Source organism: Lycorma delicatula, chromosome 8, assembly GCF_047948215.1.
Source record: "Lycorma delicatula isolate Av1 chromosome 8, ASM4794821v1, whole genome shotgun sequence".
Classification (NCBI taxonomy): domain Eukaryota; kingdom Metazoa; phylum Arthropoda; class Insecta; order Hemiptera; family Fulgoridae; genus Lycorma; species Lycorma delicatula.
Genome location: NC_134462.1, coordinates 70,155,523 through 70,178,108, shown reverse-complemented (window position 1 = coordinate 70,178,108; position 22,586 = coordinate 70,155,523). Strand labels below are relative to the sequence as shown.

At 31.4% G+C, this 22,586-nt stretch overlaps 1 protein-coding gene across 4 annotated transcripts in view; it reads right to left on the bottom strand.

The window, feature by feature from the left end:
- Positions 1–22,586, bottom strand: part of LOC142328951 (uncharacterized) — a 164,235-nt gene that overhangs the window by 28,487 nt on the left and 113,162 nt on the right. For all 4 annotated transcript variants that reach the window (XM_075373146.1, XM_075373147.1, XM_075373150.1 and 1 more), the window contains exon 6: positions 18,541–18,695. In XM_075373146.1, the coding sequence (XP_075229261.1) occupies positions 18,541–18,695 (155 nt within the window). The remainder of the gene's footprint in view (positions 1–18,540; positions 18,696–22,586) is intronic.

Genomic DNA, 22,586 nt, shown 5'->3' with positions numbered 1-22,586 from the left:
AATGTCCTGTAACTTAGTTATATTATGTTTCCTGTTTTAATAATTAATTCCTCACTGTTCTTCTTTCTGTCATATTCCATTACTTTCTTTAACTTTTATTTATTTTAAAACCAATTATTCCCCCAGTAATAAACCAATGCTACTCGTATATAGAATTTCTTGAACATCAGCGAATCTTAACATTATGTAGGTATATATCTTTCAAACAGTTTCTTCCATTACTTTGATTTACAAATAAAAATGAAGTAGGGACAGAATACGTATTTGACCCACTTCTTTCCCTATAAAAGGTTCTTATTTTTTATTCATGTTAGTACTACGTAATTCTAAAGCAGATTGCATTTAACGGATATTCTCCTGTTTTCATTTCTTCCAATCCAATTTTCATTATTTTCTCAACTTCCATTATTCTACATTTTAATACCACTGTTTTAATCTGAATTAAACTTTAATTATTTAAAAATTTAATTATCAGAACGAATGACAGAAGTCTTTCTTTCATGGCAGAGTCTGCTTTTAGTTAAAAATGTTACCATCTTCTGTTATTTTTTATTCTTTTATCTACATAAAAGTAACAATGATAAAGCCATTTAATTTAAAAATTCTTTTGTTTAAAATAGATTTTAGTTTTCTTTAATTTTTTATTTTTTTTTATGTTCTATTTAAAATTGAAAGAAGTAATACAGCTTATAATCTTTTTTTAGCTTTATTCGGGGATTCCATCTTTTCTAAATAAATAAAAACAAAAACATTTTTTTCTAGTTTATTTAGAGATCTATTAACATAGTGAAAAAAAATTATTCCTAAGCGTTTTCGATAATAAAATAAAAACTTAAAAGAAAACATTAATTTTAGTTGATGTTTTAAAAGAGCGAGCATCAGGAGCTATGGGTCATTAGTTCCGTCGAAAATGGTAGCATATGAAAAGATTCATGCGTGAACGGAATTGGAACCCGGGACCTCCGCAGGAAATGTCAAGACGCTACTTACTCAGCCACGGAGATCGGCAAAATTATTATTATTATTATTATTATCGGTTAATCACCTCCCATTTACTGAACTCATTACTGAACAAAGTAATTTATGGTTATCTAAAAGAACGATGTTGAAATAAATTATTTGCGAGTGTAACATTATGTAAAAAGTATTGTTACTTAGCAACAGATTAAAAGAAATTATCCAAATTTCAATAAAATTTATATGAGAGTAAATGTATCAGTGGAGAAAATTGTGACAAAAGCTATTAAAGTGATTGCAAAACTTTCCCGACTGAATTTAATTCTACCATGAGTTAAAGAGGAATTGTACAGTACCTCCTAGTCCGATTTAACTAATAATTTAGTAGCAATAATGCTTTATATGCACAGGTAGTTATAACAGATTTCATGATTATACGTTCGTCATTTCTAAAAGTATTAAGTGAAAAGATATTAGTACAGAAACATACACAAATGTATAGTAATTTTTTTTAAATTTATGTGTTCATGGACCTCAACATGTTGGCCGTTCTTTGTGGGCGAAGTGGTAATGTCTCGATCTTTCATCCAGAGGTCCTGGGTTTGAATTCCGATCAGACATAGCACGTTTCATACGCTAGAAATTTCAGTTTTCATATTCCCACGCACAAGCTTCAAGCTTATGTGGCGAAATAATTTCTCAAAAAAAATAAATAAATAAAACCTATGACCCAAATTATGATTCACTGAAATACTTCCCCTATTATATCAGTTAATAAACTCGGATAATTATAACAGTTGAAATAAAATCGGATAAAGAAAAAATTAAAACCGTTACAAAAAATAAAAAATTAAATATGATTGTAAGTGAAATTACATCAAACTTCCACAAATAAAAATCATCGTATCAAATTTCATCAAAATAATTCCGTCCAATTTCGAGATATCAGACAAAAACAGACCAATATTTATGGTTACGTAGCGTATATTTACATCTTTTCGGAATTTTTAATTTTTGGTTAGTGGTAATCATAAAACGTCTGTAAAATCTTTGACATGTAAATTTGACCCGAAGTACAACTACATAGTCGACAAAGTAAAAAAATAAAACGTGAAATGACTTTATGGAAAATATTTTTATGGAATTTATACAAGTTTCTTTACGTCAATTAATTAGAATTGTATATAGTTTTACTTTCCGATCATCAACTACGCTGTAAGAAGGAAACGTATGGTAATCAGCAAAAGAATGGGTGTTATAAGTATGAACGTATCTACGTGTGTTGTGGCGTGTTTGAAGCTTAATTTTGACTGGATAAACAAATTTTGATGAAATTTTTTGTACTCCATATAAATGGGGCATTTGTTGGTTAAAGTTTGAGGCAATTTTTTTCAAAATTTTGCATTTATTACATTAATCTTTATATTAACCTCACCTTACTTTATATTAAGCTCAATACATGTGTGCATGTTTATCTTACCATTTTTACTTCCTTGTACGAAGTAAAGGAAGAACTGTGATCGCAAAAAAGAACGTGACGTCTGTACGTACGTACGTATTTATCTCGCATAACTCAAAAATGATGAGCCGTAGGATGTTGAAATTATGTATTTAGAACTGTTGTAAGATCTAGTTGTGTGCCTCTCCTTTTGATTGCAATCTGCAGTAAATAAGCCTTCACTGAGAGATTTTCAACGATATATTCTAAGTGATACTTATTTTCATAGGTTCCAGAGTTATAGCCAAACAAAATTTTAATTAATGAGATATTTGGATTTTAGGGGGAGGCACATCGGTTCTAATCAGATTTCATCTCCTTTTTTTTAATTTAAATATATTGATTTAACAGAGGTTTAACAGAGATTAACCTCTGTAAAAAGAAATTACAATAATTTTTAATTCAATAATAACAATAAAAAAAAATGTGTATATGTATAGGCGTACAAGGATGTCATGTGGTGTCCACATCATATTTTTGTTTATGGCTATAAGTTGTTTTGTTCTTTGTTCGATTGTTTGTTTGGTACTTACGTATTAACGCCACTGCAGCTACAGCTTTATTTAAAAACAAAGTAGTCAATCGGATTTCGGTGGAAAATGAACAGTCTCTTTAACTCCCTTTAACTTACGAACCCCCTATCATGTGCCTATTATCAAACGATTTACTTATTCGACTTAAGGAGCCGATTGTAAATATACTAGAAAAAAAAGATTATAATCGAAAAGCCCCACCTAGTGTTTTTACGATTGTATTAAATATGTTATAATTCTTCCGTATTTTTATTCCTTTTTGGCAATGATATAAAAATAATTGTGAGGATAATGTAAAAGTGTTCAGTCAATATGATTCATAGTTATTTCATATCTTTTACTCAAGGTATACTGTTAAAACTAATAAATAAGCTAAATTATGTATTAAATTATGAATAAAATATTATAATTGACGTTATATCATTTCACATATATTGATAAATTTGTGTATGTTATTAAATAAATAAATGATAAATTGTCTTTTAATTTAAAAGAAAAAAAATTATACAATTTAAAACAGTTACTTTCAATTTATAAGCTGGCTACATACCGTTGTAAATGATTTAAATTAGGATTAGACTGGTAGGAGTGGTTTTAAAAATTATTATTTCTATAGTCGATATTTTACCTTAAGGGGACAGCATTTATTCTTGTGTATGTTACAAATGGGTTTTTAAGTATTCTTTCTTTTTTTTTTATTACGTACTTTTTCGTTTAATTTCAAAAGCAATAAATTATAATTTTTTTTCCTGCAGTTAAAGTCACGTAACTGGAGTAAAGTACTGCAATTGATAATAAAAAACTTACAATTTTTATATTTTTCGATATTTTGAGATTGTTTGTGGTGGCCTATATCTGGCTTTACACGTAAGGAACGATTTAATCTCCTGTCATAAAATTTAATGTGATCTATTCTGTATTAGGAGTGATACTTAAAACATTTGAAAATTAGATGGATCTATTAGTTAGTATTTAGAAGTGTTAAAAATTTCATTTATAAGTGTTATTTCTAAATGAAATTTTTATCAGGGTGGAAATAATTTTAAAACTATTAAATTGTTTAGGTGTATTAAACCCCAAGCATAAATTAAAATTTTCTCTTTCAAACTGTAGACTGCCGTTTTAAGAAAAATAAAACTTAGCGATTTCCATTAATTAACATATCAAAAATTAGGCTGATAAATAAGACTAAAAAAATGCAAAGCAAACCAAAAATCTCCCTAAATTAAACTACTTTATGTAATATACATATATATATTATTTTTGTTTTCATAATAACAGTTCTATTAATAATTGTGGGAATAAAAAAATACGTATGGGATGTGATTCATCATTTTGTTGCCAAGTGTAATTGTATTTCATATACGATCATATTATATGAATTCTAGGGGGATGGTTTTTCATTGTTTTTATTAAAGTTGATTGTTATATATGAGGGTTGTAATGGTTATTTCTCATTAATAATGAAAGGAACCAATTTAATTTAATAAAAAATATTGGCTAAGGGATGTTTCTTATCTATGATTTCTTTCTTCTTTTCTCTGAAAATAATTTCAATAGAATAACGAACAAAACTTTTAATTTTTATTTTAAGATTACTGTTTGGCTTTACAGAAATCTCTATTCAGGCCTGTTAAATTTATTGAATTATTAATTATTTAGTTATAATTTAAAGAAAAACCCGTAGTTGAAGTAATTGAAAAAGATTTAAAGAACATATTTTGTCCGTATAATTATTGCGCATATAGATGTTAAATTAAGTTATAATTTAATCGATATAATCATAAAAAATACAAAAAATGTATTTTATTGGAGGATTATTTATTCCCTTAATTAATTGATTCAATTAAATCCAATTTTTTTACAAATGAAATATTTAGGTTTTCTTATATTAAACTAATAATTCCAGTCTTATTTGTAGTTGTGGTAAATGTAAAGCACATATTCTTGATGTCCTTGAACACAAAGTGAATAACAGTTTTTTTTAATTTTTTCTTCTCCCCTGGGCCGGATCCTGCAGTCCCGGTCCTAGACCGGGGACCGGTTAGAGGCATTGCAGTCCTGCAATGCCTCTAACTGGGACCCCGAGTGGGGCATCCCCGCCGATACTCGGTCTTTTTCGCTCGGGGATGCGAATCCCCGTGCCTCATCGGTGGCACGGAGGCACAAAACTACAGTTTTGTCTGTAACAAAAGTCACTAGGCAAAATTAATTTCTCTGAGAGTAATGATGTTCATCATTTAGTCAATGTCCATCGTGATCTGAGTAAAGCAGTCATATATTGGGATGAATATCATTACCATTTCGGTGGACTTGGCATGTTGATATAGAACAGTAAATTTGGTTAGTATGGTAACGGCACTCATAACTTTCTTCAGTAAATTAGAAAACTGCATCTGGATCGCCGTTTGACGTGGAGGACAAAACACAGTTTAACATTAAGTTCAGGGAGATGTACTGGATGCTAGGCAGGGGGTCGCAACTATAATTTTCTAATAAACAACTGCTGTAGTCAACGATTTTGACCTACGGAATCCATCTACATTACATGAAAAGTAAGAATAACATTGAAGTCGTACAGCGATTCCAAAACTATTTAGAAATATAACAGAAGCGCCGTGGTTTGCAAAAAATACTGAAATACACTATTATCTGGGATTGCCAGTGATTCAGTAAAAGATACAAAATGAGACCGAACAAACATGTGAACTGGTTCCCGGTTAACCTCCTAGACAACAGCGAGGACGTTAAAGTCGTTAACAACGATGCGTCTAAAGCGACTGCATATGTTAGATCTGTAAGTCCTCTGAGATTTGAGGTGTGAATCAGCCAAAATGTTTCATTTCGTTTCGTCACTTACTTCTGTTGGTTCTTTGCCTTGTTTGATTAATTATTCTCTGCGTGATTTACGAGAGTATTATCTTTGCTTTTTGTTCTGAACTTGATAATCCTGTTTTCAGAGATCAGGGTTTCAACCGCATCCACTACTAAGTTACTTTATTTGTTATTTAAATCAATTTATGATTAGTTAAAAATTTATCAAACATACTATCCCTTCTGCTAATGAGGTGATCAGTAAGTATTTTATTTCCTCTTTCAATAGAGGTTTAAATAAAGGTTGACATCTCTGAACAAGCGGTATATTGGTCTCTGAATATTTTTGTAATGCTATATAATAAAAATTTATTCAGGGTTGCAAGACCATTTCAAAAGACACCATTCAAGACCATTTAATTTTTTATTTAAAAATTTTGAAGAGGGCCAACTATATAATTATTTTAATTCTCAAAACATGGTAGCCCCAAGAGTATTATTTATTAAATAATATATTATATTATACAATTTATTATATTTTATTATTTTCATAAAAAATAAAGGTTTCTTTATTGTAAGTGACTAATATTTATATTTTTATTCTGGTTATTACAAATTAATTGAAAAATAAAATAAATTTCAATCAGAAGAAAAGATAGTTTAAAAAAAAATGTTACAAAATATATTAAGATAAAAATAAAAAAAATTAACATTAATACAAGTAAGAAAATGAATAGCATTCTACAAAAATATAGCGAGTAAAAATAAATCAGCCTGTTTTTGTTGCTTCCAAGATACAGCCGAATGTCAGTAACCTATTCTAATTGCCTCAAGTGTTATTGTATTACATTACGATCATTTCTAACGATTTATTTTTTGCAAGCTTGGCATAAACGACAGAAAAAATATTTTTATCAACTTTTAAACATATTTTTTAAATTAGCTATTTTTATCAATCGATTTTTGAACTAATATTTAATAACATTAAAGAATTAATTAAGCTAACTACAATAATTAAATTTCTAATTTGTATAAGTTTTTGAAACTTTGTAAACTTAATTTTCAATTAATATTATAATTAACTGGCAGATATCCAAACTAAGCATGAGATTATTTATGTATCAATTTAGTTAATTAGTTTTTGTCTTTAACCTTATCCTAGAATAGAGAATTAGGATATGAATTTATGTACGTTATCTTCGCTGAACCGGTGGCTTTATTAAATTTAACTTTTTTTCGGACAGGACGGATGATATTTTATTTTTAAGCAAATAACTTAAATTTTATACAAATTTGCACACACACATACACACAAACGTGTTCTTACACCTGCTCTCATATCCGTAGATGAATATATTGAGTTCTACCACTGTAACTATGATCGTAGAGGTTTTTAATAATAAATTCTGGAGATTTTAAAGAAATTTTATAAAAAATCAAATAAAAAAAGAGGTAATGGCACACTTATATTTTTTTATGCAAATAAAATTATTAAAAAAGTAATGTTAGGGGTGGGTCAAAAGGTTTTACTGAGCTAGCGGTAGGCAGTTAAATGTCGAGTCGAACCAGTAACGATAACACTACCATTGTGTTGTCATGTTCTAATTAACAACAGAGCCAGGACTAGAAAATGTAAAAAATATATATTTTACAGAAGCAGGGTATATACACAAGAAAACAGTAATAGATATTTGGAGTAGGTCGCAATAGCACATGAATGGAGTCATGTAAGACAAAAATGATATTACTCAACTTCTGTAAGGTTTTAAAATTAGATTAATAAATATCTCACAACAATTAAACATTTATTTAACGTTCTGTTAAATAAATTTTCATTTGAATAAAAAATGAGAGCTAAATAAAATTTAAATAAAAGAATAATTCAACGCATATGTATTTATTTTATTCATTTTCAGTCAGATTTACTAAACTAAATGGACCGATTTTATGTTTTATTTGGCAAAACAAAGTCGCTCTCTGGTCCGCATAAATATACTCGGAAAGATAATTTAAATAGAATGAAATACTTTTACAGATTATATAAACAATTTTATTTTTACATGACTGCCCAAAAAAGAGTAATGCATTTAGGGTGTATGTATGTATATACATACATACAGACATATATATATATATATATATATATATATATATAAACAACATACATACATATATAATATATATGTATGTATGTTTGTTTCACCGTAGCAGGTCAACCGCAGAACTGATTTAGATGTATGTCCCCGAGTTGGAATCCGTAAGATACCGTAATCCTTAAGTTTAGTTATACATACATGTTTAAAAAGATTTAAAACATTTGAAAACACTTTAACACTAATGTAAAAAATTGTCACTCGCACGCTCTTTAATTATCCTATACTAGTAATTAGCCTACATAAAGAACAATGTTTGTCATCCGCGATTTCAAAAATCACGCTCAGAAGTTTTCGATTTAAACCGCTAGAAGCGAACTCATTTTCTTTGTTTTTTTTTTTTGCTTGGTAAATTAAATTAAAAACATCATACAACGATAAAATGTTTATTTAATGCTCTCAAATAGATTTCCATTTGAGTAAAAATGAGAGAGACCCTCCCCTCTTGGGGATCCCTTGTAATTTTTATCTACATAAATTTACTTGCGATGATAATTTAAACAAAATACATTATTTATGTAAGTTATATGAACATGGTTTTCTTTTTTCATTGTTTTTCTTTTTTGAATTCATTTTAGGGTTTTCTCGTAAAACACACTCCCAAACAAAACTGTAAGGCTAATTTCTCAAGCCACTACACCTAACAGCTACATGCTCGCGCCTTCGTCATACAATTTTGATCCGAGTAAAGCCAAATTAATAATTTTTTCTCGATATTAAACTACATCCTCATGGTTGAAAACAATTGTCTCCTAAATGATACCTTTATACGTAACTATTACAAAAAAATCAACCCCAAAGGTCTCATTAATATTTTTAAATAAAAAAAAAAAACATTTTTTTTACAGTGCGGGATCAAAATTTTTATGAAGTATAGAATACCAGGCCAGAGAAGCTTGATCCACTAGTTCTTTATGCTAATCCTTGAAATAATCTCATTAATATTTGAAAGACATTTTAATTTTAAAATACATCACTATACCCAGTTATTAGAATTCAAAATTATGATCTAATGTCCAGATTATTCTAAGCTAAAATTTAAGATAAATTTCGGTTACCTAGTAATAAAAATAATTGTTACCATAGAAATATCATCATACAAATTATCTAAATCAATAATGATATAGAAAAGTAATTATTTATTACAAAAAACGTGAAAGTTTAATTTTTTTATTGGGTAGGACATTTGAAATACAAATGTACTACTGTCCTACTGACAGTAGGTTGTCACCTACTGAGCGGAGACAAGGTCATTTTACATTTGCTATCTCATTTTTAATTATGGATTTGTGCGTATTATGTACACTGAGGTACAGATTAGAAACTTTTCTCTTAAAGTATTGACGTTCACCTAAACCCAGTTGCTGTAGTGAACGTAAAGCGAAAAGTTACTAGTAAGACTAAATATTTTGACATACTGATGTATACAATATATATAACATACATATAACAATATATACTATTTGGCCGAGTGAAGAACGCAACGGGAAATCATTTCAACCCTGATTTCCTTTATTAAGCTTGATCCAGTAAGTATTTATTGTTTAAAATTTTTTTTGTCTCAAAGTAAAATTTACAATCGGTTATACTATTACAGAAACCATAAGTTATTATGATCACATGCAATCAATTATAACAGGCTTCCATCGAAGCTCTTTAAAAATTACATACTAAGTGCTGTTAAACACAAAACAGAAACAATTGTAAGAATTTATAAACGAGAAAAGAATTAAAATAAAATTATAATTGATAATGAAAGAATAAAAATAAAAATTTAATGAAGTGAAATAACAATATGATTGGTGACACAGTGGACGGAGTTCCAACTCAAATCACATAGTCACCAAGAGGTCCAACACGTGCAGTCGTTTTAGCCTTCTAACGTCTTCACTATTGTCTAGAAAGTAAATAACTAAATAATTCATTAGGTTTTTTAGTCGCAGTTTATACTACGAATGAATTCGTGAAATTCATGAACCAAGACGTCTCTATGATTTTCCTCGGTAATTTGTTTTCACTACAACCTCAACTGCCATATTTCTTCTCTTCACTGGCTCTTTCATTTCGTTCTTCCAGCTACATTTAAGGCTTTCTCATAAGTACCGATTCCAAAACCCTCTTAAGAAGCCTTGATCCAACCATCTATTCACATGGCCAAATCACCACACCTGCATCTTCTGGGCATCATCCATAATATTTCTCTTGGCCTGCATATCCTTTCTTATATTCTAATTCAAGTTATCCAATCTGATTTTTCTCATCTCCTCCCTGCTGCCAGAAATATCGATTATCACATTCTGAGCCATACCAAGGTGAGTTCTTTTCTTCGTAGCTTTTGTGATCCTGTTATCCCATCAAATAGAATTTAAGGCTCTAACAATTATCATTTCTTTATTTAAGCAGAGTGTAATTTCATCATGGCTGTTCCGTTCTTTATTAAACAGAACTCTAAATATTTATTTACACTGGTATAATTTCCTTTTCCAGATTTAGATCAACCATCTTTGCAGCCCCAACACCTAAACATTCATATTTACTAAAATTTATATTCAACACTCGCTCTCTGATACTCCTGTTGAAGTTTCCGCATCGTATAATTCAAATTATGTTCATACTCCGCCAAAAGAATCTGTTTATCAAAGCATTGTAAAGATATTTTTGTATCACCGCTACGCCGATCCTTTTACATTTCCGATGCAATCTCGTCATTACTGCCTAGAAGTAAAATTTATGGGAGTTGGATAAAGTTTTCTTCTTATAATTCCATAAGTGCATACACCAGGTTCAAATTTATTCTTAATTTCTTCAAAATGTTTCCATTAATTGTTAATAGGAACATTGTCGTATGCTTTTTCTACGCATATTTAAACAATATTAGCCTCCTTCTTCACTCGTATCCTTTTTTCTAGCAATAACTTAACAGGCAAAGCATTTTCTATTTTTAATCTTAGAAGTTTAAAACCCGCCTGCTCCTCATCAGTATACCCTACCTATAAATGAAATAACCGCCAAATCTTTATAATTCTTACGGTCATCTAATGTTTATATTTTATTTATAGGTGTTATATAATACGACCTTCATAAAACTGTTTGGTCATATGGTTTTATAACATGACCATATAATGTAGGCAAACATTTTCCTACCATCATTAATTTTAATAGGTCAGTTTTTAAGAAATCATTGATTTATCGTATTTTTGTTTATCATTGATTGGTACATTACATTTTTAACCTCGTTTGGTATAATTTATAAAAAGCTAAGGTAAAATATTTTTTCTTAGCAATATTACTGTTGAATAATAATTCAAAAAATAAAAATTACATGAACGAACTAAATGAACGTCTTTTAGTCACACTACATGAGGGCAAAACCCTTGTTATGTTGTAATATATGTACGTACATAATAGTTCATACATATTGTGTGTTGATTAGGATTAAAGTTTTTTTTTGTGAAAATGAAAAAAAAATTACTGCATGCGATTGTAATTACACTTTTTACATTTTCTTATTTCCTCATTACATGTTAATTATTATTTCTTTCTGTTAACTAATGTTAAGTAAAGATTATTTGCAATCTTTTGTTTATTCTTAGAAAATGTTATTTGTTCTGTTTTATAAGAATAAAAAAATATTTTAAGTGGTTAAATTGAATATAAATTATTACATTTATGTAAACTGATTGTAATTATCATAACAACACAATAGAATAAGTATTATACTGATTATCAGCTTATTTATTATACATTTTTACTTTACTGCATCAAAGCTGTGGAGTTATACTGTAAGAAAGAAAGTATGGTAATCTGTAGTCGAAAAATGCGGTATGGGTTTTTTCTTTTCACGATATTTCATGACCCAGAGACCCCCCCCCCCCAAAAAAAAGTGGGGGTAATGTTCATTTGTACGTACGTACGTACTTAACGTATGTATGTTAGCGTGATTGAAGCGTAATAACGTTTGAATGTACAAACCGTTTTTGATGAAATTTGGCACAAAGACTCATGTATATGGAGCAATTTGTTAGTAAAATTTTGGGTGATTATCTCCTTAGGGTGAGCGAGTTTTTATTAGGGAGTTAATTTTTTGACAGAATTTTGCGAACATAACCCCACCCCATTTTATATTAAGCTCAGTGCATACGCGCCTTATATAAAACCTGAGCTTAATATTAATCTTACCATTTTTAAAAAGGTTTTGGCTCCATAATTCTCTGTTGACCAAAAACCGAAAAAGGTATTTTTTTTATTTTTGCACATTTAACACTTTTCTATATTTTCGTAGGCATAGTGATAGTGCCGGCCTCCGTGGCGCGATGTGGTAGCGTCTCAACCTTTCATCCGAAGGTCCCGGGTTTGAATTCTGGTCAGGCTTAGCATTTTCACACGCGCTTAGCATTTTCACACGCGCTACAAAACATTCTCATTCTCTGAAGCAATACATAACGGTAGTCCTGGAGGTTAAAAAAAAAATGCACAGTAGTAGTGCAAGCGACTCCAATAAATTACTTTGTGGACAATACTGGGAGTGAGGAAAGCCGATGAAAGTTTAAAAATATAAACTTTTAAATTTTTCAAAATTTTTTTCATATTATTTAAACTTCTAATAATATCCTTTTGAGGAGGACATCGCAAGAGGTCTGAGTAAAAAAGATAAGGTAGAAAATGTAAGAGAAGAATGGGAGAATGTTGAAAAGGAATTTATTAAATCAGCAGAAGCGTTGGCTGAACAAAGAGAACTGGTAGAAAACCTTGGGTTGCAGCTGATGGATGAACGTAGAAAATATAAGAATGCTAGTGATGAAGAAAGTAAAAGGAACTATCGGCAATTTAAGAAATGCTATAAACAGGAAGTGCAAACTGGCGAAAGAAGAGTGGATTAAAGAAAAGTGTTCAGAAGTGGAAAGAGAAATGAACATTGGTAAAATAGACGGAGCATACAGGAAAGTTAAGGAAAAATTTGGGGTACATAAATTAAAATCTAATAATGTGTTCAACAAAGATGGTACACCAATATGTAATACGAAAGGTAAAGTCGATAGATGGGTGGAATATATTGAAGAGTTATACGGAGGAAATGAATTAGAAAATGGTGTTATAGAGGAAGAAGAGGAAGTTGAGGAGGATGAAATGGGAGAAACAATACTGAGATCTGAATTTAAGAGAGCATTAAAAGATTTAAATGGCAGAAAGGCACCTGGAATAGACGGAATACCTGTAGAATTACTGCGCAGTGCAGGTGAGGAAGCGATTGATAGATTATACAAGCTGGTGTGTAATATTTATGAAAAAGGGGAAGTTCCGTCAGACTTCAAAAAAAGTGTTATAGTCATGATACCAAAGAAAGCAGGGGCAGATAAATGTGAAGAATACACACTAGTCATGCATCAAAAATCTTAACTAGAATTCTATACAGAAGAATTGAGAGGAGAGTGGAAGAAGTGTTAGGAGAAGACCAATTTGGTTTCAGGAAAAGAATAGGGACAAGGGAAGCAATTTTAGGCCTCAGTTTAATAGAAGAAAGATTAAAGAAAAACAAACCAACATACTTGGCGTTTATAGACCTAGAAAAGGCATTCGATAACGTAGACTGGAATAAAATGTTCAGCATTTAAAAAAAATTAGGGTTGAAATACAGAGATAGAAGAACAATTGCTAACATGTACAGGAACCAAACAGCAACAGTAATAATTGAAGAACATAAGAAAAAGCCGTAATAAGAAAGGGAGTCCGACAAGGATGTTCCCTATCTCCGTTACTTTTTACTCTTTACATGGAACTAGCAGTTAATGATGTTAAAGAACAATTTAGATTTGGAGTAACAGTACAAGGTGAAAAGATAAAGATGCTACCATTTGCTGATGATATAGTAATTCTAGCCGAGAGTAAAAAAGATTTAGAAGAAATAATGAACGTCATAGATGAAATCCTACGCAAGAACTACCGCATGAAAATAAACAAGAACAAAACGTAAGTAATGAAATGTAGTAGTTATTACAAAGATGGACAACTGAATGTTAAAATAAGAAGAGGAAAGATTATGGAGGTAGAAGAATTTTGTTATTTGGGAAGTAGAATTACTAAAGATGGACGAAGCAGGAGCGATATAAAATGCCGAATAGCACAAGCGAAACGAGCCTTCAGTCAGAAATATAATTTAACATCAAAAATTAATTTAAATGCCAGGAAAAAATTTTTGAATGTATATGTTTGGAGTGTCGCTTTATATGGAAGTGAAGCTTGGACAATCAGAGTATCTGAGAAGAAAAGATTAGAAGCTTTTGAAATGTGATGCTATAGGAGAATGTTAAAAATCAGATGGGTGGATAAAGTGACAAATGAAGTGGCAAATAGATGAAGAAAGAAGCATTTGGAAAAATATAGTGAAAAGAAGAGACAGACTTATAGGCCACATACTCAGGCATCCTGGAATAGTCGCTTTAATATTGGAAGGACAGGTAGAAGGGAAAAATTGTGTAGGCAGGCCACGTTTGGAATATGTAAAACAAATTGTTAGGGATGTAGGATGTAGGGGGTATACTGAAATGAAACGACTAGCACTAGATAGGGAATCTTGGAGAGCTGCATCAAACCAGTCAAATGACTGGACAAAAAAAAAAAAAAATCCTTAAACTGTTAAATGAAAATTTTATCATAATTCATCCCCACCTTCAAAAAAAATCTTAGCAAAATTTTTATTTGTTGTACATTTTTTAGTGATTTTATTGTTTCTTCCATTAGAAACAAAAAAAAAAAAAATTTTTAATTTGGAAGGGGATTTTGGTGGTGAGGAGCTGAAAAAAAATATTTTTTTTGAATTTTTAAAACTTTTTTTGTTTATTTCAATATGTAATGGTAATTTTACAATAAAACTTAAACTACTCCCATCTCAAAAAAATAAATCTTAGGTAACTTTTTCATGAAAACTTTGTTGTAAGCTTTTTTAAAATACGAGTTAAACTTTACTTTTTCTTAAATAGAAATAAAATATCGTAATTTTGAAAACATTGATTTCAGTTTACATCAGTGAATTTGGAAAAATGTGTAATTGAATATAATAAACAGCTTTTAAATAAATACTATTGAGAGAAAAACAATTGATTAAAACAGTACAAGTAGAAGATGCAGAAAAAATCCTAAAAGAAAAGGTTAGGATAGGCGCTCAAAAGTTTAATTGGGAGTTAAGATAAATGGAGACAAACATGATATTAGGGACTTGAGTAGGGGTAAATAAACTTTATGATATGATAATAAAATAACTTAATAAAGTTATCTTAGGTACTAGCAAGCTTACTCAAGTGAAATGCAAATATCTTTCACCTGTTACTTTTGTAATTAATATATAATTACAATGGAACAGAAATATATTAATACACCGTGCAATGGAATATATTGTTGACTTTTTAAAAACTGGCAGGTTACCGAGGCACTGCCCTTAACAGACTACTACTTGGAGGAAAAATAAATGGAAAATTAAAATATATAACAATGGAAGTAAAGATTTATGTAAAATAATTAATCTATTCTCTGAATAAAATTTTGAGATACGAATCTCAAGATTCGGTGAAAATTACGGTTTACATGGCATCCGTATCTCCCATCGCTTTCCCGATTGTAAACAAAATTAAACGATATCAATGACTGGTATTCAAATGTCGTCGTACAAAATTTCATAAAAATCCAGTCAAAATATCAAGAAAACGATGATTTAAGAAAAAAAGCAAGAATATTAGATTTATTCATCCGAACCTATTAATGAAATTTCTTTTTAATACATTACTTAAACAACATAATAGTATTCTTTTTAATACATTACTTAAACAACATAATAGTATAATGGTGTAATCTAATTAATTCAAACATGCGACATTGAGTTCAGAAATAAAAAGTAAAAAAAGGGTTCTTGATCTCCTTCCCTTCATGTGGGTTTGAATATTACAAGATATTTTTTTTAAATAAAACAAAATCTTAGCAACCTAAAGGAAATTAAATTATATGAAACATTAAACTATCTTTGAGTGAAAGTTTGAGATACTGTAGAAGATCTATAAGATTCAAATCTCCCTACCCCTCGACCAAGATTAAATAGCATAATTTATAGAAATATTTCGGTAAATTTCATCCAAATCGTTTTATCCAGTCTAGAGATATCAAGGAAATAACAGATTAACAACACATATAATTTGATAACCGAATATAAAAATAACTATTATAAGCGGTTTAAAATTATGTTTTTACGTTTAAGGGGTTATGAAATGCACGAGTAAGAACTACAATACATCGGCTTCTGTGGCGCGAGTAGTAGCATCTGGGCCTTTCATCCGGAAGTCCCTGATTCGAATCCCGGTCAGGCATGGCATTTTCACACGCTACTTGTCATCCACCTCATTCTCTGAAACGGTACCTAACGGTGGTTCCGGAGGTTAAATAAAGAAAATATAATAAAACTACATAACCCCGATATACCAATTAGTATACTTTCCCTTATATTATCTTCCGAACAGCTACACATCCCGGGAAAGTACGATATACCAATTAGCATACTTTCCCTTATATTATCAGCTACACATCCCGGGAAAGTAAAAATTTAGATAATTGTAGAAACAAAATCAGCCAGAGATAACAAAAAAATGAAGATAGATAAGCTAAAAATGTAGCCAATCTTTATCTAAGTTGTAGCCAATCTTTAAAATTTTGCTTAGTTCCATAAATTAGAAATAAATAAAGCCGCATTAAACGTCTAAGGAACAAACGAAAAGTAAAAATCTCATTTTATACAATAGTGAATAGAGACGCTAAAAAAAAAAAAAAAAAAAAAAAATTGAATAGGGAGAATCGAAAATACTGGTAAAGGAAGACAAACTAATCTTATACACGGTGAGTCAATTGACCAGAAAGGGTAGCCCAAGAGTTGTAACACAAATATTTAAAAAATGTTAACACCCTTTGTATGATACATCATTTTAAATGTATCTTTAAGACAATAAAAATGGTATAAATAAAACGGTATCAAATAATAAAATTATTTAAATTAGATTTAATTTTAATTTAATTCTGTTTTTTACTTTTGTTTAATTTTATTAATTGAAATTACTAAACTTCAAAATCTAAACTTTATCCCGCCGTCATTTAAATTACAGATATCTTACCAACTTTTAATTTATACCATTTATATCACACAAAGGGTACTACCATTTAACATATTTGAGTTACAACCCCTAGCCCACCCTTTCTGGTCAAAAGGTAAGTATGACCGACACATTATCCTGAAAGTTATAGTTTTCTATTTGGAACGGTTTTAAAGTTGTTGAGGAGTTTCCATACGTTTGACACTGTATATATAACAGATTATTTATGAAGTAAGATATGTGAGGTATATTCTGGTTATGTGATTTGCAGAAAATTGGATTGGTTGAAAAATGTTTAAACCAGTCATATCACATAGCCGGCTGTCATTTTCATAGATATTTTTCTAATTCAAGTTTTTTCTATATACAACCTATTACAGCATGTATAATTGTTACAACAAAAAATCTTATTTTTTCGGTTTGTAACAAAAAGTTTTATTTCTTTTGTAACTAAATTGTTACCCTTTTTTATATTAATTATCCTTTCTTTCTTTAATTTTTAAAAGTTTTGTGTTTTTACCATTTCATATTGTTTACTCATTTTAAAAAACCTTTTACAAATTACCCGTTCATTACTCTAAATAATATTTATGTTTGTGTAATATAACTACAAAAGTTGAAGTATCTTGGCATAAGAAATATCTTACCAAATCGGTATAACGATTCTTTTCAATGAAAAGTATTTCACATCACTTACACGATTAAAAGACGAATGGTTTCCCACCTTTTCTTCATTGAATTAATCATACTGCTGCATATCGGCTTATCAAGACCACCACTATGCAAAATGGTATTTTGCTCTATAATCGACACTAAGTTGGGTAGAATAGCAATTTTTTTATCCGTACAAAGTTATGCATATATAAATTGCTTCCGATATCTAGAGAATACTTAAATAATATATACATACAGTTTTGTAGCATTAATCAATGCAATATTTTATGTTCTGTTTTATTCCTAAATGTATGTTAAAGGGGTTAAATACCTTTGATTTAACTGATAATTTTGTTCCGTAATCCCTATTCATACATTTAAATTTTAAAAACCTCCTCTACCGATCATTTATTTGTAATGTTTACGGTGATTCCTTCATCCTTCATAGGAATTTTCTTTTGATAAAACAACGAATAAGTAAGTTATGGAGACAACTTGTTTCCGAGTTGGTGTTAATCAAGGATTTCTCTTGTTTTTTGGTTCAAAGGTAAAACAGCACAATTTTTAATATATGTGAACGAAATTTATGAAGCAAATTTACTCATTTTTAAAGTAAATTTATGTAAAGATTAACTCTTTGCATAAAATTACATAAATCTTTACACAAATCTTACATAAATTTTTGTTAAAAAACAAAATTAATGTTAATATTGAACACTGTGTGCGTTTTTAAGATTATGTAACGCCAATTATGAGACAATCATAAAAATTGATAATTTGTTTACAATTTAACAATATATACTTACTGGTATCGGACAAGAGTTACGTAATATCTGATCTAAATCCGGTTGATATATTCTTGGTTCTGTAACTTGCTGATAAGGAGATGCCAATGGATGTTCAAAACCAGGCATATTTGATTGGAATCCAGGTACATTAGGTGGTATCGGAACACCTTCGCCTATAAACAAAAATATATTTTTAAGCATCAATATTTACGTTATTGATCTCATGAAGCTGTAAATACGTTAATTTATGTTACTGATTTACGAAGCTTTTCTTAATATCTTTTAGTAAATGTACTTTTATATTGTATTTTATGCAACAATTTTTGTGGCTAGTTTCAACGGAAGTTTTGGTTGATTATTTTTTACCATCGCTTAACTTTGTTTAAAATTAGTATGCCTTAATTAAAAGAAATATTTTCAGAAAGTAAAGGATAGTATATCATCGCCCCTGTGGGCATTTAAGCAAAATAGACAGACCATTTATTTGTCACTTACTATAAAAAGATAAGTAAAACTTTTAACCCACAAGACATAGCATGGTCGATTCACATAATGTGTTAAATGACAACGGGTTAGGTATTGAAGCGGGCGATTATGACTTTTACTATATGGCTTTTTTCGCAACCGTTCTGTAACGGTACTTTTTTCTGTAGAATTTAGTTATGATAAAGTATTGGACGGGGAAATAGCGTCCATTTGCGATTAAATCATTCTACAAAAATGGCTATAATTTTATGTTACTTTCACGGTTAGATGTTTTTCAGAATGATGGTGGGCTGTCAATATAATTCATTAATATCTGGGTATAGAATTTTTAAGAAATTGGTTCAGTATTGAACAAGGTGCTTCCTGATAAATAGAAATGTAGGTGCACCTGAAATAACGGAAAAAGTAACAGTAAAATGCTACAAAGCCCCAGACGTTCTGTTCGTTATTTAGTTTTTCTCGGTTTAGTCGAGTTGTGGACTGCACGGTGTGTCGACGTGTCTTTCTAGAGCTCCGCGTTTTTTGCTGTTTTCGATTGGTGGATTGGTGGAATACGGACTATCATTTTTGAGTTATTTGGTTACGGATTTATCAAGTTTTTTATAGTTTTTTGTTCTCATTAGTGAGATCAATATTTTTGTGCTTTTTACTCGCTAAATCTTAGATATTATAGTGTGTTAAAGTGTTGGTGACTTTTATCAATAACGAAAAGACTACCAGTTTGTATAAAAAGTGAGTAAACTTATTGTACAATAACTTTTTAACAGTTTTTTGAGGTTATAATAGAGCTTATAATAGCAAATTATTCTAAGTTATTCGACAGGCTAATACCAGTCTGAAAACTGTAAACAAGGACTTAGGAAATTTTATCGTATATTAGTAGTTATACGAGTGAAATTTTTCTAAGTCCTAAGACTAGTTTTTATTAGGGAATTCTTTGTTCCTTAATAATTTCTGAACCACTCGTCCTACATCCCTCATCCCAAGTTATAAATCCATCCCAAAAAGTTTCCTACTCCCTGACCCCCCTCTCCCCCCAAAATTTTGGACCCTATTTTTGGGTTGATACATTTTACCAACCCCCCCCGACCACCCCACAAATTTCTTTTGAGGCTCCCATCCCCGAGTGGGTACTCGTTGGACTCGGGATCATCCCTGTAGTCCAACAGCGCTAATATGAGACGAAGAGGATCACTCCCCTTAGAGGGATCATCGCAGGGAGCTTCTAGCTCACAAAAGGTTACCATACGGAGGGTAAATGTAAAAAGAGACCCCGACAGGGGTCCTCAGAAGAAGAAGGACCGCCGGAGAGCCTTAGCAATCTGGTTTACCAATTGGGATTAACTATGGTGGCGTTGAGACAGCATATGGGACCGGGTCTCTCAAAATACATAAGTACACATGAGCAGGAGCTTAAAGGCATATATGATGGGCTTAATGCCTTGACGCAAGTCTCGTTCCCTTTATCAGCTGTTACGCAGGCTACTCAGACGGACCCTATAGTTGTGGAAGATGAGATGGAGCAAATTCCTACTAAGGAGCTGACAGATGAGCAAATAATAGATCTACTGCCCAAAAGGGGGCCAAATATTTTGCTGAACAAAATTAGTTTGATTAATGAGTTGCCTTCTGACATGGTGGACTCTTGTACTGTTAGTGATTTAAGTAAATCAAGTCAAGGGGATGAAAAAGAAGGTATTAGTACCAAATACAAAGTAGGTGACATTCGTAAAGATGTACAATCAATTCTTGGAGACTGTGACGACATTAAGAAAAGTAAATACAAAATCTACTATGATGGTAATGCTACTGAGAAGAGCACAATGGAAGCTATATTGAGGGCTTTAAGGAAAATTATTCCTCAGGCTGGTAATTTAGTTTTTGTCGTCCCCAATAATAATATTGGAAACTATATGAAGAAATTAATATCTTATTTGCGGAGAGTCGAGGAAGTAGCGGTTAAAGTGCTTACGATCCCAGTTGAAGGTAAAGCTATACAAGGCAAGCCTGGACAAGCCCATATTAAAAAGTCGACACCACCTGCAGTTGACAGTCGTAATGTGGTTATCAAAGCAGCTGGAAAATCCTATTCTGATTTACTGAAAACGATGAAGTCTGCAGTAAGTAGCGAAGATGCAAAAGAGGTCATCTCCTTACGTAAGGGCAAGAATGAAGAACTCCACGTGAGAATGCAGGGAGCGCAGAAAGCTGCAGAGTTTACAAGGAACCTACGAGATAAGGCGGCAGATCTGCATGTTGACCTGCGTACAAGAGCGGGAAGGCGCACAATAGTTCACATCAGGGATGTAGAATATGACGCCACTGAGACAGAAATTCTTGCTGCAATTACTGCAAGAGTAGGTACTGATGAGGACATCAAGATATCGTCAATTAGAAAAGGTTACACCGAGACGCAGAACATTACAGTAATCACAACGTATAGGGCCGCCTGTAAACTCGTAGAAGATAGGATACAAATAGGATGGGTCAACTGCCGGGCTTTTACCCGAGATGATGGGGATAGGTGTTTTAGATGTTGGGGCACCGGACATCGTCGGCAGGAATGGAAGAGGCCAGATAGGAGGGACCTCTGCTTTAACTGTGGAGGGCGAGGTCATATGATTGCCGAATGCAAAGAACCAAAGAGTTGTCTCGACTGCGGTAGCGGTGAGCACAGGACTGGTGCTTGGGCGTGCTTTGACAGGCATGATTAAGCTTCTCCTAGCCAACGTGAACAGAAGCGTGCTATCGCATGATTTGCTGTATAGACTTGCTATTGAGTGTGATATAGACTTGTTGGCAATCACTGAACCCAACATACATGAGTCGGCGAAGACCGGATGGATGGTGGATACTGTGGGTGATGCCATTATTAGGAACGTCAGTAATATCAGTAAACTCATTGCTGTGAGTTTCAAGCAGAGAGCAGAGGGAGTCATAGTGACTGAACTGGAGTCTACAATAATTGTAACAGCGTATGTCTCGCCCAACATCACGATTGCGGATTATGACAGGTTTTTAGACAGTATATATCGAATTCTGTCCAGACAGAGCTAGAAATTCGTGTTGTTGGGTGATTTCAACTGTAAGACGACTTTTGCTGGTTGCTCCCGCAGTAATAGGAGAGGAGAGCTAATTGAAGAACTGATGGAATCCCTCGGAGGTCGCTGTTTAAATGATGGTACTCCAACTTACGAGGCTCGGGGCCACTACTCTGTTTTAGATCTGGTCATTGCTGATAATAGATGGTCAATGGATCAGCTAGAGCTAACAGTGATGGATAACGATATTTCCAGTGATCACCTTCCGCTACATCTGATCATAATGGAAGGCAATGACTTTGTAGTTGAAAAACCTTTTGTTACAAGACCTACAGCCCGTCAGGTTGACAAAATAGTTGATAAAGTAGCTCAAAGGCTACGTAATATGATTGAGTTGACGCCAGATACTCTTACCTCGGTAATACAGCAAGAAATGGATAAGGAATTAAGGGCCACTGGGGGCAGACGACAAGTCTACTGGTGGTCAGATGAGATAGTACGCTTACGCGATAATTTACAGCAGGCTAGGAGAAGGAA